At 40.8% G+C, this 17,607-nt stretch overlaps 1 protein-coding gene across 4 annotated transcripts in view; it reads left to right on the top strand.

Annotated features, from left to right (window-relative positions):
• The window catches only part of DNAH1 (dynein axonemal heavy chain 1), a 220,996-nt gene that overhangs the window by 147,856 nt on the left and 55,533 nt on the right, over positions 1–17,607 (top strand). For all 4 annotated transcript variants that reach the window (XM_061617932.1, XM_061617931.1, XM_061617930.1 and 1 more), the window contains 6 exons: positions 943–1,078; positions 2,655–2,863; positions 3,884–4,055; positions 4,376–4,567; positions 7,645–7,755; positions 14,608–14,793. In XM_061617932.1, the coding sequence (XP_061473916.1) occupies positions 943–1,078; positions 2,655–2,863; positions 3,884–4,055; positions 4,376–4,567; positions 7,645–7,755; positions 14,608–14,793 (1,006 nt within the window). The remainder of the gene's footprint in view (positions 1–942; positions 1,079–2,654; positions 2,864–3,883; positions 4,056–4,375; positions 4,568–7,644; positions 7,756–14,607; positions 14,794–17,607) is intronic.

Here is a 17,607-nt window from a genome sequence, read left to right as displayed (position 1 = left end):
CTGGCAGTGGCTCTCCAGGGTTCCAGACAGGGTTTTCTCCCAGCCCTACCTGGAGATGTCGGAGATTTATTCATTTTTATTTATTTATTTTATTTATTATACTTGTATACCGCCCCATAGCCAAAGCTCTCTGGGCGGTTTACAGTAACTAAAAACATACACAATTTAAAAATACATCTTTTAAAAAACAATTTAAAACACAATTAAAAATTTTAAAACAGTATAAAACTGGTTGAACCTGGGACCTTTTACGTGCAAAGTAGATGCTCTCCCACTGGCTACGACCCTAACCTGGCATTTGAAACTTAGCAAGGATGGTACCTGCCTGATTTTTAATGGGAGGGAGTTCCACAGAACTCTATCCAAATGTGGATGTCAGGCAGGCCCAGAGGGGGAACAGTTGCACCCATGTGGACAGGCAGGTACAATCCCACCCATCCACTATGCATAGGAGTTGTATACCGTTTCGAAGAAATCCATTGCCTTTTTCTGCTGAAATATAACTGAAGTTATCACTTGTAGTCCATTCCTGTCTTTGTTTATTTATTTGCTTGCAACACTTTGTGCTCATCTTCTCTTGAAAGCATCTGTGGGGTGTGTATCTTCATTCTGTGATGAGAAAGTGTGGACAATGAGTCTTTTTCAATTGTACTGATATTGATTTTCCTCAGTAAAGTTTTCAGTGAACTTCCAGAAGTAATTCTGTATAAAAGGCCCAACGATGGTCATGATCCTGTTCATCTGGAACATTTTTTTTTATGTTTTCACCATTGAAATTTTTGCTGCTAAAGAAACAAGCCATTGTTTTGTTTTAAAAATGGTTTGCCTCATTGGCAGTCAGAACTCAACGAAAATTGGGTCTACATCTATATGCTCACTTGTGTATGCATTAGTGTCTGTAGATAGTAGCTCATGCCCTGATTATGATTCTTTCCTTTGTAGAGCTGATTATGAATGTTTTCAGATAGAACTGTCCAAGAACTATGGGATATCTGAGTGGAGAGAAGACATCAAAAAGATCATGCTGAAGGCTGGTCTGCAAAGCCTATCCATTACATTTCTGTTCACAGATACACAGGTAATTGAATCTGTTGGAACGAAAGTTTCTTCATGCACTAGATAGCTAACCCTTTACAAGAATGGTGGTCAGATTTGTCCCACATGGTCACTCAGTGTTGTTGTTTTTATTTCCCAACTAGTCTTAGCTAAACAAAGTTTTCTTGGAAAACTGAACTTTTTTGCATTGAGAAAAATTGTACTGCACCCAATACCTGAATTACTTTTCTCTTGGCAGTGTTAAGAATTCTAACTGTTAAGGAGTTACATTGTTAAAGACCTTGGTCAAATTTTGCAAGGATGGGTGCTAAGATTACTGCATTTATATTTGAGTATTTCCTGAAAACCAGAAATGACATATTGCCTCCGTGTGCCTCTGTGGCTTATTCAAATGATCTGTAGACAGATCTGTTACAGTGCAATCCTATATATGTCTACACAGAAGTTTCACTGGGTTCAATGGGTTTTGCTCCCAGGTAAAATATATGAAGCCTCGTTTTAGCATCTATGTGATTGCACAACTCCTCACCTGTAGCCTTATATCCATTCCACACATGGGAAGGGGGAATAGGCTTGTTGAAGGAGGATAACCGTACCACTGGGAAGACGTGTACATGGACTTCAAGGATCTAAATTTATTTATTTTTTTAATACTTCATTTGTATCAGACCATTCTTCCAAGTTGCTGAAAGTGATATTTCAACATCCCAATAGTTCTGTAAGTCAGCTTGGCTGAGGCGTAGCAGCTTGCTTAGGGCTACTCAGTGAGCTTCATGGGGAATTTGAACCTGTTTTCCACCTCAGTACCCAGCATTCTGGTCAATTGCACCATGCTGTCTCTCAGATAAATGAAAACAAAAAGGGGTAAAAAAGCAAAAGGTTTACAAAATGATGTGGCACCACTTTTAAGGGAAGGAATTTCAGTGCCATGCGCTGGGTAATGTTGAGCCTCTAAAGCATTTTAAGTACTGATAATGATAAGGTAAGATGTTACAAGTCATAGAATGGCATAAATATTGGGAAGAGGGCATGGAGGAAATTTTGTTGCTCTTCAGCATTCTCATTGCAAGCAATATCTAATCAGTGTGCAAGCCTTCTAGCAGCAATAAATGTACTATTGGAGAGAAGAATAGCATTTTCCCCAAGTACAAAATATAGTGCAACTAGTATTGGGGAGATGTGATATCTCTAAAACAGATGTCAAGGGCTGATGGAAGGCAACTGGACTGCAAGTAACAAATAAATAGCAAGTGCACATGTATAGCCTTAAGGATGAACTGCTAGAAAGGTGATTAGAGTTTAGGATTGGATCCAAAAACTGGAACTCAGATTCAGATATTAATCCAATGTCTGAATTATTATTTCGCATTACAAAGTAGGGATTTCTCACTTTCTCTCCTATGTATATCTCATCCTATTAATTAGGTTATTGCTTGTTATTTACACACCAGTGCTCTCACTGTGCCTTAGATTTTTCTCTTGCAAATCACTGAATTAAAAGACATGAAGATGACATCCTTAGGGTATGAACTGAAGAGATTAAAATGATAGGCACAACATTACTATTGTCAATAGAACCATTTTTATTTTCTCTTTAGATTAAAAGTGAGTCCTTTCTTGAGGATATCAACAACCTGCTGAATTCAGGAGACATACCCAACCTGTATGCCCTAGATGAACAGGACCAGATTATGACCACTATGAAACCTATTGTGCAGGACCAGGGGCTTCAGCCTACCAAGGCTAACCTGATGGCTGCATACACAGGGAGAGTGCGCAGTAATATCCACACAGTCCTATGCATGAGGTATAAGCTAGCTTAGTCTATAAGGTCAAGTGGAGATACCTCCAAACTAGCAACAACTTTACTTTCTGTCAGTGGTGGTAGAAAGGGGGCTAGATATTCACTGTGGTTTCCCATTCCCTCTCTAGGGGTACTTGGAATGGAGTACAGGGCCGTCACATGTTTTTTGCAACCACAAGAAGTTCACGTTCTAGTGCTGTCTGCTTTATTCTCATCAAGCACTGATTTTAATTCATAGTGCACTTCATACCAATAGGGTTACTATGGTGTTACAGAGCCAGAAGCATGTTTGTTTCTGAAAAAATAAAAAGGCGGGGAGAGAGATACAAACTGTTGTTGGTTGTCACCAAATGAAATGAAAATTAGTTTAATGCTCAGATACCATTAGGAACCTTGGTCCTTCTTTACTCTATTACTACTATTTTCCTTATCTTGGAGGAATGATGTGACTTTTTCAGCTAGAACAGTTGTCTCATAGCTATGCAATCAATCTTCAAAATAAATTATTCAGTTGAAAACTGTATCCAAAGTCAACATGTATTCCATCGGAGCCACAAGGCTATGTTGCCTTCTTTTTGCCCTTGGTCCAAGTGTCCCAACTCCACAACTGCTAGATGGATCAAAGCCTTCACTCACAAGGCACAGTGCCTATTCCTTGAAGTATAACAGCACATGTCCCCGGGAACATAGCAGCCTTGGCAGCCTTCAGTACCAGTGATCACGTGGAAGAGATCTGTGGGGAACCTAATTTGAATGTCAAAATTTGAGATGATCACCTTGAGGAAACCTAAACTAGTACAAAGGGTTAGCTGGTGAACTGGGAATTCTCCATCCCCCAGTAGTTTAATGGAATATATTAGTATGTTTTAACTGTGGCATTCTATATGCCTCTAGTATGACATTCACTACCCCCCCCCCCAAAAAAAAACACATCTCTGCAATGCATCCAGACTGGAGATAGATGTAGCTGAAGTCTATCCTAATAAAGTGTTTTCCATTCTTTGCTTCTTCCTCATTCTCTAGTCCTATTGGAGAGGTATTCCGAGCACGGCTCAGACAATTCCCATCTCTAGTGAACTGCTGTACTATTGACTGGTTTAACGAGTGGCCTGCAGAAGCTCTGGAGTCTGTTGCCGCTTCCTTCTTTCACGAGATCCCAGATGCTGAAGCCACCCCTGAAGTTATAGAGGGAATGGTAAGCCCTTACAACAAACATGCTCGTGACCTCAGATTTTACATATATGCCGAGAGACACATTAAAAAAGAACAGTTGCCTAATAAATTAATATGGCTCATTATCAGAATTCATATGGTTTGATTCACTCTGCTAGGGTTTGGAACAGTTGTTCTCCATTTGATCCCTATTTTTCATGGAAATGCTCATTTTATAAATGCTGAATTACATATTTTAACTTACATGCCTCTCACATGTAGTCATTCTCTTTTATAGTCATTCTCTGCTCTCCTCTTTCTGTTAAGAAACTTTTTAGAGCTTCTGTTTCCTACCCCTTATAGATTGAGATGTGTGTAGAAATCCATGAAAGCGTAGCACATAAGTGCAAGGCATATCTGGCAGAACTAGCAAGACATAATTATGTCACTCCTAAAAGCTACCTGGAGCTGCTCAGCATCTTCACCACCTTGATAGGTACAAAGAAACAGGAACTCAAAGTTGCCAAGAACAGGATGAAGAGTGGATTGGACAAGGTGGGTTTCTTCAGTCTTGGGGTTCTATCACTTAGGATGAACAGTGATTTAGAGCAATAGACATCCAGTCCGTTTTCCCTTTTAAGCTTAGCACATCATAAAAAGGGTACCAGTTATTGTAAGGGATTTGAGTTACTCTTGTTGGTTTTGTGTGATAATCCCCCCCCCTTGCTGTTAAGTTTGGAATGTCAGCCATCAGCTTGGGCCTGTTGTCCTGCTCGTGAAAGGCAATTTTGGAAGCATCCTGTGGTGAAACCATATTTTTATAAGGTAAAACTTAAGAAGGCTGTTGCGATGTAAATATTGTTTGGTATGTAACATGGGAGGAACGACTTTGGGTCACAGTCAACTAAGTCATACTCATCAGAGTAGTCCCATTTAAATCAACAGACTGAAGCTAACTCCTGTGATTTTATTGGATCTCCTCTGAGTACGACTAACATTGGATGTCATCACTTTTAATCTGGGTGGACAAGCTGTGTGGCCTCCAGCTGTTGATGAACTCCATCTCCCATCAGTCCTAACTAGCATGGCCTGTGGTCAGGGATAACGGGAGTTGTAGTTCAGCAACATCTGGAGGGCCACTGGCTCCCCATCCCTGAGATACATAGTATACAAGTTTTGCTGGTAGTCTACCAAGTAGTTGTTTAAACTGTCACAGTTGCTTGCTCCTGCAGAGATGATGGCAATATACATGCAAGGTTTTAACTTTTATGCACAGGGCAGTAGCATCCAGGGTGGTCAGTTTATGATAGATCTTTAGTGGACATTCCATTCAAACCTGTTGGTCCATAAGGGTTTGGAATTCCAGCAGAAACATGTCGATTTGTTGGAAGGCCCTAGCTCAAGGGAATATAACACCAGGCTCAGTGCTGCTTGGAAGTCAGTCGGGGAGTCTTTAGTTGATTGTAAAGAGGTTCAGTGAGGGGCTTAAGAGGCAGCTCTGAATAGGCAGAAGGAAAACTGGAGAGAGAAACTGAAGCATCAGCTAGCAGCTGATGAAGAGTGAAGGGTGAGTGTGGAAGCTGAAATCACAGAAGGCAGAGGCAAAGAACGTCTGCAAGAGAGAAGTGGAAGACTCCAGCCCAGCAGCCTTTAGGGAGAGTGGAGGTCTTTGTGACAGTAGGTGGCAGATGATCCGAGGACTAGACTAGAGTGAAGACTAGAGCCACAAGTAAAGGAGGTACAAGCCCTCTAAACAAGCTACAGGTTAACTGGGGTGGAACCAGGAAGCTAAGCTTATTCATATATAGGAATAGACATTAGAGTACATACCTAGACATCTTCTATTCAGTAACAGGACTATAACAATTATTAAATCAAGTTTTTTATTATCTGTAAACATATTATAAATAAGCTTTAATAAAAGTTAAACAATAATAATATAATTCAAGTATAAATCTCTGGTTTGCTGGTCCTGTGCCTATTCGCAGCTCCCATATGTGTCAAGGATACATGTGTGGAGGATAAAAGGCGAGGAAAGGAATTGAAATAAATGGTAGTAGTAGGGTTGCCAGGTCCATGGCCTGAGACTGATCCTGTATCTTTAGGAGAAGAGAAGGTCAGCCAAGCACAGGTGTTCTTGCAACTCTGTAGTGGGAAAAACCACAAGGTGGAATTCTCCCTCCTCCCGCCACAACTTTTAAAGATACAGACGACCGCTTGGAGGCCGGGACTGGCAACCAAGAGGTCTCCTGCATCTTTAAAAGTTGTGGAGGGGGGAGGGAGAATTCCACCTTGTGGTTTTTCCCATTACAGAGTTGCAAGAAGCTGACCTTCTCTTCTCTTAAAGATACAGGATCAGTCTCAGGCCATGAACCTGGCAACCCTAGGTAGTAGCTGAACTAAAAAGGGATAAATGAAGGAGGCATTTTTGATTTAAGATTTATCATGGTGGTAGGTGATGAAATAAGGTAATACTAGGGTTACAGTTCCTGGGTAAGTGAAAGAACTGGTTCGATGGTAAATATTACTCAAGTCACCATGGAACTCAGTAAATTTTTATTTCTTTACATAAGTTTTATCCCACCTGTCTGTTTTAAATACTCACAATGGCTAACAAAGAAATAACAGTGTAAATCACGTTGAATACTACCAAAATAAGACTAAAGAATTTTTTGAAGTGTAAAACACCCGCACAAACAGAATAAATCAGATTAATTAACATGCATCACCAAAGCCTATAGATATGTTTTTCTTACCAGCAGAAAAGTTATTTGCTTAATCATATCTGTTTCTTTAATGTAAGCGGTGTTAATTACCTTGAGTCATTCTCCACCCAAATCTCATTAGTGAAAATCAATGCATCTGTATTTAGGTGTGAGCATAGACCAGTCTTCCCCAAATTGGTGCCCTCCAGCTCTTGCTGGACTCCCAATTCCAACCAGCTGCAGCCAGCATGGCCAGTGGTGAGGGATTATGAGATTTGGAGCATGCCAGTTTGGGGAAGTCTGACACAGACTTTCATTTTCTCCACTGCAGATGAGACAGAGAATGCAGATTAAAGCCAAAAAAAAAGTTGTTGACTTTTCCTTTACTGAATGAAATTAACCCTGTCCTTATGTGAACTGAGACTTTTAGTAATACATTGTTCTGCATATTAAAAAAAAATACCACAAACTGAAACAAGCTTCAAGCGTATAGTCCTTGCCCAGTCTTCACAGAGAAACATGACAGTGTGAAATAATGCCAAAGAAAAATCAAACTAATATTTGACACCAGAAACAATCAGTTCTATACTGTAAAATCATGTTTTAAAACAGGGCAGGGCCAAGCCAAAATTAAAAAGTTTAACATTCTGTTGATTTCATTGTGGGAGCTGAGCACATGCTTAGAACTCTCCAGCTGAATTCACTGCGGCTTTAAAATATGTAACTTTAGCGGATTGCGCTCAAGATTATTCTGGGCCCCAATGGAAGGCCTCTACTAAACAACAGGTGCTCTCTTTCAAGCACTTTGAAGCTACTTCTTAGATTTTTCCTTCACTTCTCATACTGTTTCAAGCATTGTTGCAACAGATTATTTTGCTTTGCTAAACATGGTGAATGTAAGGATTACTTTTTTCCCTCCACATCTAGCTTTTGCGAACAGCAGAAGATGTGGCAAAAATGCAGGAAGAGCTGGAATTAGCACGCCCCCTGCTGGCAGAAGCTGCCAAAGACACATTGGTAACCATGGAGCAAATACAGGTATGCACTGTGCCTTCAGAAACTGTTGCAAAATAGGCAGATGTTGGTATGGTATAACTTGAATTATTGAACTTTGTGCTACTACTTCACCTTGTTAGCTGTATGTCAGAAGAAAGTATACTTACGTTGCATCTCTGCCTTGCTTTCACCCAATACTAGTCCTACAATAAACATAGTGGGGCAGCTCATTTGCCATTAAAGGGTAGCAAACTGTTGTTGTTTTGCTACAAGGGAGGGGGTTGAAATGTTCACATCAGGGAGACAGTTCAGTTCAGTTTTATTACGGTCATAGACCCATATAGGTATTGGATAAAATACAAAGAGCAACATTGTACAAAGGTAAAATGAATAAAAATATAAAACAAGTAAAGATTGGTTAATTAATAAGCATGAAAGTAAAACATAGGGATGAGAGACTCTCATTATGTGTCAAACTTGTTTTGACGCTTATATTGAGCAACATAGAGAAATTTGGCCACCAACTCGGTTTGAGATCTGTTAGAACCACTCAGGAGGTAGATTATCAAACGTTCAGGGGGTAAATTGGGAAATTTCGTTATAAGTGGGGTGATATATTGGTATCGTTCCTGTTGATAAAAGGGACAGGCAAACAAGACATGGGCGAGGGTTTCCAGAGCATTCGTTTTACACGGGCAAAAACGTTGATCGTGTGGAATACCGTAGTATCTACCATCCATAAGTGCCGAGTCCAGACAATTAAATCTGGCTTTTGAGAAGGCATGTCGGAATTTGGGTGTTGTTAGGTATTCAAGATATAAAGGATATTTTGACGGATTTAAAGGCAGTTTGTGATGTAGGGGAGAGCAAGTTTTGAGGGCTGCAGTAGTAGAAATTTGTCGGTCTAAATCTTTGAGTCTGGTACGAATGGAGAGACTGGCTGACTTAGAATCTAATAGGGTTAACTGTTCTAAGGAGAAGCCTAATCGGGGAAGTTTTTCGTGATAGGATTTCATCCATGAGGAGAAATAAGGATCATCCCAAAGGGAAGTTAAGTACCCAGGGGGACAGTTATAGGAGAGTTTAATCCAATAGTTAAAGGCAATTGTCCAAGCTTGGCATTCAATCGATGGTACACATGCTTCCAATCTAAGGGCTGCATTCGGAACAGATCTTGGCAACCCAAAGATTTGCCTGAGAAAAATTGATAGAACAGCCTCTATGTGGGGTTTGTAAGCCAAGATCCATAAAGGGGCACCAAACAGTAATTGAGGGATAATCTTGGATTGAAAGACTTGTATTGCTGCAGGGATGTAGTGCCCATCTTTGATGTAAAAATAACGTAAGATGTTCTTGGATGTGGTACGAGCAGTACACACCGCCCCATGAATATGTGGGGCCCAGGAGAGGGTAGAATGGAAGAGAATGCCTAAGTATTTATAGGAGGAGACTTGAGCAATTTCTTGCCCTTTAATTGTCCAATGAGAAAGTTTACGGCTCTTGGAAAAAGCTACAATTTTAGTTTTGTTATAATTGATAACTAAGTGATTTTCCAAACAGTAGGACATAAACACTTTCAGCAATCGTTTGAGGCCTACTTTGGAGTAAGATAGAAGGGCTGCGTCGTCCGCATAAAGCAGGACAGGGCATCTGTGCAGACCGATTCTGGGTGAGTGAAAATCTGGAGAAAGACAGTTGGATCTTAGATCATTCAGGAATAAGTTAAAGAGAAGGGGAGCCAGTACACAGCCTTGCCTAACCCCTTTCGTTGTGAAGATGGTATTGGTCAGTTCCCCGTTTCGGCCACAACGGACCCTAAGGGAAGTGTTCAGATGTAAGTTGTAAATAAGGAGCAATAGTCTTTTGTCTATTGTAGTATTTGCCATTTTTGACCATAGGAATTCCCTGGAGATGGAATCAAAGGCGGATTTTAGATCTACAAAGGCTGTGTATAATCCGCTTCCCACCTGATTCCTGTATTTTTCTGCTAGGTGATATAAAACAATGCAGTGATCTAAGACAGAGCGTCCACGTCTAAATCCTGTTTGTTCCCATCCTAGAATGTTCTCATCCTCAATCCAGGATGAGAGTTTATTTTTTTAAGTAGCTGGTGTATAATTTCCCTGTAACTGAAAGGAGACTAATTGGGCGGTAGTTATTAGGGTCGTCTCTGGGACCTTTTTTATGGATAGGAATGATTATGGCTTCCCTCCAAGCTTGGGGAATAAAGCCCGTGTTGTTGATAAGGGTAAATAGGTTGGCCAAAATAGGAGCCCACCAATCCTTGTGGTTCTTCAATAACTCAGGAGGTATATTGTCGATTCCTGGTGCTTTGGCAGATTTTAATTTAATAATTAAATCGGCTATTTCTTCCTGAGAAACAGGGGGCCATAATATTGTGTTTGAGAGGTCAAAGGTGAAAGGGTAATATGAAGAAGAATGCAAAGTATCATGTTGTATAATAGTATAATAATGTTCCCATATATGGGCAGGGATATTACATGGCGCAAAATAGGCAGGTCTCGTTATGCCTGAAATAATAGACCAGAAACCTTTAGAGTTTTTGGTTTTGGAGGCCAGCACTAGGGCTTTCCAGCCCTCCATTTGAGCTTGTCGTTTTTTGGTGGCTAGAATCGTCTTATATTTCTTTTTTGCTATGTAGTATTCCGGGGGGAGGTTGCTACTATTACGTTGTCGGTAGCATGTATATACCAGATTTAGTTCCTTTTTAGCGGTTCTGCACTCTTGATCAAACCAGATAGGCAAGCCAGCTCTGGGGTTTGCCCTGTTGTTATTCGAATTGGGAGCTAATATCAGATTTAGTGACTCTATCAAGGATTCATATGTGATTAGGGCTGTTGGGATATTTGAGGTATTTTTTAAGTGCTGCTGGATGAGTTTAGCAGGAGGTGAAGCGATAAATGCAGCTATCTTAGAAGCTATTAGTGGGGTCCAAGTTTGTCTTTTGTGTGTGAGTTGGGCTGTATTGGATCCCGGTTGATGTTTCATCGGTAATCTAGTTCTCTCATTTAGCTGGATTGAAAAAGTTAGCGGGTGGTGATCGCTGTCAAGTCTCGTTCCTACGGAAAAGTTAACAATAGCATATAATAGATGGTGAGGGATGATAACATAATCTATGACACTGCCACCTCTGCTGGATAAGAAGGTATATTCAGCACATGCATCCCATGGTTTTAGACCGTTAAGAATGTTAAGACTACGGTTTCCTAATAGACGAGTTAAGCATATGCCCGGGTAGTTTACCTTGTGGTCTTTAGAAGCCCTGTCAGGTAAATGAGCATATTGATCGTTATCCTCCCCACCCCACAATTTCGAGGCCATAAGGGTGTCATTATTAGGGCCCATTCTAGCATTGAAATCACCCATTATGATTAGGAAGGCTTTAGGATGACTTGCCTCCAACTTTGTTATATAAGCCTCTAATTCGTCCCATTTTTTATCAACTTCAGCCCTTGAGGTTAATGGAGGCATATAAACGTTAATTAATAACAATTCTAAAGTAGGCAAGGACAACAGAAGAGACACAGCAATGTTCGTACAAGGGGAGATATTGTACAGGTGTGCAGTCAAGGCGGTAGATATTAAGATTGCCAATCCGCCTTTGGCTCTGCCTTTACTGTCCCCATCAGGGGGATTAGCTGGAAGATCAACCGTATAGTAGCCATCGATGAGTAAAAAGTGTGTGTACCATGTCTCCTGTAAAAATATTATGTCATAATGGTGTAAATAAACAAGTAGTTCAGAATTGTTAAGCTTGTTGTTCCACCCTGCTATATTCCATGATATAATTTGCAGAGGCAGCTGGGTTAATGAAGGATTTCGATTACAACCAAGAGGGGATGGTGAAGGAGCAGTTGTGGGACCGCAAAGTAGCGATATTTTGTGGGTAGGGTGTCACTGTATTTCTTCTATGCGGTTTAGAGAGCCAGAAGGGTCTGCAAAAATTGCTCCGGATTTCTTGATGGGGATAGAATTCAATTTCTTCGTATTGAAAGGATTGGCTTTAGAATGTTCCTTAGCTGTGCAGGGAGAATTTGGCCGGAGTTCCGGAGGGCTCTCTGTGTCGTTCATAACTTTCAGTCGGAGGATTAGATTATGAAGATTATTGATTATCTGCGTACGTTCTGAGTTTGGAAGTTGAAAGTATAGATCCTTGAGTTGTTGCTCCTCCGGATCCAGTTCATTCGTTAACATCGCTGGGGTGTGTGGCCGGGAAGAGGGGGCTTGTGTATTAACTTCCGATTGAGGGCTGCACTGTATAGAAGACACCGAGTTGTCATATGATGGAGTTGTCTGGATTTGCAAGATGGGCTCCTTGGAAGGTTGATGGAAGGATGTAACTAAAGGTATGGGGGGGGCAGAATTAACATAATATCTTTGAATTGTTAAGCCTAGGTCCATAAAATCCTCCCTTCTGTGATAGATCTGGTTGGCAAGTATTGACGAGTGCAAAGTGACTATCAGACGAGTATATTTAGTATCTATAGATATATTGATCAAGGACTTAATGTAGCTTGTGTTGTATAAAGGATGAAGCAGGCAGGCAAAACATTTGTCAAGAAAAGGGATACTTGGAAATGGAGGACATCTATCCAAATACCTTTGGTTATATGACAATACTAATTTGTCTGTTTGCAGAGCAAGGTTCCAGGGATGTCTCTGGGTATTTAGTAAGAGTCTTTGTATTCTTATGTGGTGACATTCTCAGTTTGCTGAAATGTATATCGCAATTTGAAGGGTCTGGAATATCATTGTTTCCCCCAGGTTTTGAGTGGGCATCATTCTTTTGTAGACTGTTTGTATTGGTGAATTTAGAGTTGATCTGATATTGTTTCTTAAGAGTTGAGTTAGTAGTCTGAGAGTCGAGGAGCTTAAATAATGGCTTGAAATTAAGTTTATTGCTTGGGGAAATTTTGGTGGCTTTGAGATTTTTTGATTTCTTAGATTTGGTCTTTTGTTTTTGTTTCTTGGCCGTTAAAGGTTTTTTAGTTGATTTGTTGTTGTTATTCTTCACTTCAGATGTATCGCTTAAGTTTGAGTCCTTTTGCACCTTAGCATCTAACAGGGTTACCGGGGCTCTTTGCTCTGCCGACTCCTGGGAGAGGTGAGTGCAAAATGATTTCACCAGGGTGGTGAGTAGGCTGTTTGTTTCTGCAAGGAATCCTTTCACCAAAGTCAATTCCTCAAGCAGTTCTACTGGCCAACCGGAGTTGGAAATCATAGGTACCGAAGGGGGGGTAAAGGTTTGGATGTAAGGTGTTGGAGACAGTTCTGATAACATAAATGATTGTCTTGGTGAATCATGAACTGAGTCAATGGTTATCATTTCAGTGTATGCGCTCTCAAGGTCTGTGTTTGACATACAATTAAAACCAGCGTCTCTTAGTTCATCTGCCAGGGATTTTGCAGCTACGGTTGCAGCATAAGCTTTGACTGAAAAAGGGTGTTCTAAAGTCCATTCATACGTCTGTAGGGAAGGAGGGTTAAGTGCCGGGTTGTTGGAAGAGCCTGTTGAAGTGTGCAGTGAATCCTGTGCATAAGGGAAGTAGTTCGTAATTTTTGTTTGCATTTTGCTCTTTGGACTAGCTCCCTCCATTGCCCCACTCACTGCTTATGCTAGTAATCACTTGTGGGCAGAAGCCGAAGAACTTAGAGTGATTTATAGAGTCGTTTACAGTAACTAGTTCAAAGAACTGTTGAGGGATTGATGGGAGTTAAATGTCAGTGATCAAATTACACAGCATTCACAGCTTCGGCATTTTTTATGTAGAGACTGCTTCATTAGAGCCTTCGGCTGACGTTCGTGAGTAATGGCGATTTCTCCTTCTCCGCTTTAAAGCTTTCTTATCTTATCAAACGGAATGGAATAAAACTCACAAAGAGTGTACGACAGTTATAGATATTTCCTTTAAATCAACATGTATGATGGATCTCCAGAGTCAAGATAGTTTGTAAATCCCTTTGGCAAAAAGCTAAGCGAGCAAGGAATAGTTCTTACCGGAAGAAGATCTCACCGGGAGCCCCACATCAGGGAGACAAAGAAGAACTTTATGCTGTCACTTACTACTTCACGAGTGGAACATGTGGAACTAGTGCAGGCTATACCCATCAGGAATGCCCCTCTTCAGAGTTCTAGCCAGCCATTTCCTCCAAGCAAGGCATTCCACTACCCCCTGCCCACTTCTGAACTCTTCTGAGGCACATTTGCCCCTTAGCTTTTTTTATTCTTCTTAGAGCCATGGCCTCATTCACACATCATGGTAAACCATAATTAATAGTTTGCTTGTGCTGATCTTGTTTGCTTGCTTTCCACCTCACTGCAAGTGATCAGGAGAAACAAACCACAACCCAGACTTAACATTACATCTGAATTAGTGATTGTGGTTTGCTTCACTCCAAAAAAACTTCAGCCTGTAGTCAAGGTTTTGCTTGGCTTACCAATTGTGGGCTTGTTTTATTTTTTTGGAGTGTTGATCCTGTGTTTCATCGTAATCCTAAACCGACTAATGTGATTTGTTCCTCCTGTGTGTCATCGAGACTGGTGTGTTGACGGTAAGCCTTACCCCAGTCTGTGTCTGTGCTGGAATTGCTTTTAAAGATGTTTTTAAAGTTGTTTTTTAAAGATGTTTTGTTTTAATATGTTTTAAAATGTTTTGTTTTTAAGATGTTTTAAAATGCTTTTAGTGTTTTTGTTTGGCGCCCTCGGCTCCTTCTAGGAGGAAGGACGGGATATAAATTTAATAAATAATAATAGCAGCAACAACAACGGTTTACTGTTACATGCAAACTGATGTTTGAGTGATTTAGAAAAGGTGCTTCCATTCAGACATCCTGAAAGCACTCACCATTCTGAATATCTTTATGCTACTGCAGGTAGACACAGCTGTAGCAGAAGAGACACGAAATGCTGTTCAGGCAGAGGAAATGAAAGCCAAAGTGAAAGCTCAGACTGCTCAGGCGATTGCTGATGATGCACAGAAGGACCTGGCAGAAGCCCTTCCTGCACTTGATGCTGCCCTTGCCAGCTTAAGGAACCTCAACAAAAATGATGTTACAGAGGTAATAGAGAGAAAGAGAATAGCTTTTAGTACCAGTCTGGAAAGAATGGCAATGTCTGCACTTTACAGTACCGAATCAACACCGACATCCCTGAAACAACACACACATTCTGGTCTTCCAGCTTTTTTCTTGTATGTGAATTGTAGCAATTTATTCCTCTTGATAGCTGTTTCTGCATTAGAAGAATCTAATCCTCTTTGGCCCAAGGGCTGTATATGCTCTCGGCCAAACGTCTAGGGGCTGCATACTGGCAGAGAGGGAATATTCACTGTACTTTTTCTGTTTCACTCGCACAGCATGCAGATCAACAGATGGTCCAATGATAAATCCCCATCAATGCACTGATGGGGATTTATCATTGGACCCATCATCTGATGAATGCACTGATGCAAGCCAAGAGGTAAAGATAAACACAGACTATTATGTCGTGCTTTGTTATAAGCTCTAGGATTTAAAAATAAGCATACAAAGATTGAGAGCAACTGTGTTAATTTGTGTTTAGAACAAGAAAGCCACTCCCTCGGTGATATCCTACTTCACTGAGCTTTTTATATTCTATATTTTAATGTGCAAAGAATGGTGCTTACCAGAAATGCATGTAAAGTTTTGGGGTTTTCCCCCACCTTTGAGAGCATTCCCCTGAACACACAGAGAGATCGAAGTGAGCAGACAAAAATCACGCAGTTCCTTGTAAACAGAGATGAAGAAAAGGGCATGGAAGGGGAGTCCTCTGATGCACCAAAAGCAGTCCTAGATTGTGGATTTTAAAAGTGAAATGCAGGATGATTACAAAGAGGATCTATCCTCCGCAAACTTGGCAATAGAGCTGGCTCATGCTGAAACCATGGCTACCCAGGAGAAGGTACAATCACCTGATAAGCATAAACAGCTAAATGAACTTATGTTAATACAAGTTACTGAGTTGGCTTGTAGTGTGGGAGAAGTAAACAAGGAGCAGCCCCCCATTCAGCACGAGATAACTCAGGAGTTCAATATGCCAATAGAAGGATGGCTTTTTTTGCTAAAGAAAGATATTGAACACATGAAATCCTTCTTATCTGGGTGCAATGAACTTCTAACTACACTTGTGCAAGTGCTTAAAAAGAACAGCTCAGGGTTTGAAAGTGATGGTGTGGATGAGGAACCAAATAATTTGTAAGTTCCAAACAAACAAACTAAATAAGCTAGCTGTGAAGAACAATAAGGCTCCTAAGAAGGTGACAAGAAAGAAAAGCGTTAATAATTTTAAAAAGAGCAAGAATGTGAAAAACTCAAAATGCATACCATTCAAGAAAATGGAGTTTAAGAAGCTTTTTGAACTATTAGATGATGATAATCCAAAATCTGTCCAGAAATCTGATCAAAAGCTTAAGAAGGCAGTAACAATCAAAGAAACAAAATGCACAGATAATGAGTTTGAGAGTATAGATGGTTCGGCACGCCTTCCATTGCCACATCCAAGACTTTCAAAAAGCTTTTGACAAGGTACCTCACCAAAGAGTTCTGAGGAAACTTAGCAGTCATGGAATAAGAGGAGAGGTCCTCTTGTGGATAAAGAATTGGTTGAGAAGCAGAAAGCAGAGAGTAGGAATAAACGGACAGTTCTCCCAATGGAGGGCTGTAGAAAGTGGAGTCCCTCAAGGATCGGTATTGGGACCTGTACTTTTCAACTTGTTCATTAATGACCTAGAATTAGGAGTGAGCAGTGAAGTGGCCAAGTTTGCTGATGACACTAAATTGTTCAGGGTTGTTAAAACAAAGAGCTCCAAAAAGACCTCTCCAAACTGAGTGAATGGGCGGAAAAATGGCAAATGCAATTCAATATAAACAAGTGTAAAATTATGCATATTGGAGCAAAAAATCTGAATTTCACATATACGCTCATGGGGTCTGAACTGGCTGTGACTGACCAGGAGAGAGACCTCAGGGTTGTAGTGGACAGCACGATGAAAATGTCGACCCAGTGTGCGGCAGCTGTGAAAAAGGCAAATTCCATGCTAGCGATAATTAGGAAAGGTATTGAAAATAAAACAGCCGATATCATCATGCCGTTGTATAAATCTATGGTGCGGCCGCATTTGAAATACTGTGTACAGTTCTGGTCGCCTCATCTCAAAAAGGATATTATAGAGTTGGAAAAGGTTCAGAAGAGGGCAACCAGAATGATCAAGGGGATGGAGCGACTCCCTTACGAGGAAAGGTTGCAGCATTTGGGGCTTTTTAGTTTAGAGAAAAGGCGGGTCAGAGGAGACATGATAGAAGTGTATAAAATTATGCATGGCATTGAGAAAGTGGATAGAGAAAAGTTCTTCTCCCTCTCTCATAATACTAGAACTCGTGGACATTCAAAGAAGCTGAATGTTGGAAGATTCAGGACAGACAAAAGGAAGTACTTCTTTACTCAGCGCATAGTTAAACTATGGAATTTGCTCCCACAAGATGCAGTAATGGCCACCAGCTTGGATGGCTTTAAAAGAAGATTAGACAAATTCATGGAGGACAGGGCTATCAATGGCTACTAGCCATGATGGCTGTGCTGTGCCACCCTAGTCAGAGGCAGCATGCTTCTAAAAACCAGTTGCCGGAAGCCTCAGGAGGGGAGAGTGTTCTTGCACCCGGGTCGTGCTTGCGGGCTTCCCCCAGGCACCTGGTTGGCCACTGTGAGAACAGGATGCTGGACTAGATGGGCCACTGGCCTGATCCAGCAGGCTTTTCTTATGTTCTTATGTTCTTAAAGTTGCATACTGGCTTACTATTTTCTGGCAGTTCCAGAAAATTTAGACTATTAAGTTATATTCTAATGTTCAAGGAGTG

The sequence above is a fragment of the Rhineura floridana genome, chromosome 3 (assembly GCF_030035675.1).
Source record: "Rhineura floridana isolate rRhiFlo1 chromosome 3, rRhiFlo1.hap2, whole genome shotgun sequence".
NCBI classification, from domain to species: domain Eukaryota; kingdom Metazoa; phylum Chordata; class Lepidosauria; order Squamata; family Rhineuridae; genus Rhineura; species Rhineura floridana.
The sequence above is the reverse complement of the archived record's forward strand: the minus strand, read 5'-3'. Positions and strand labels throughout refer to the sequence as shown.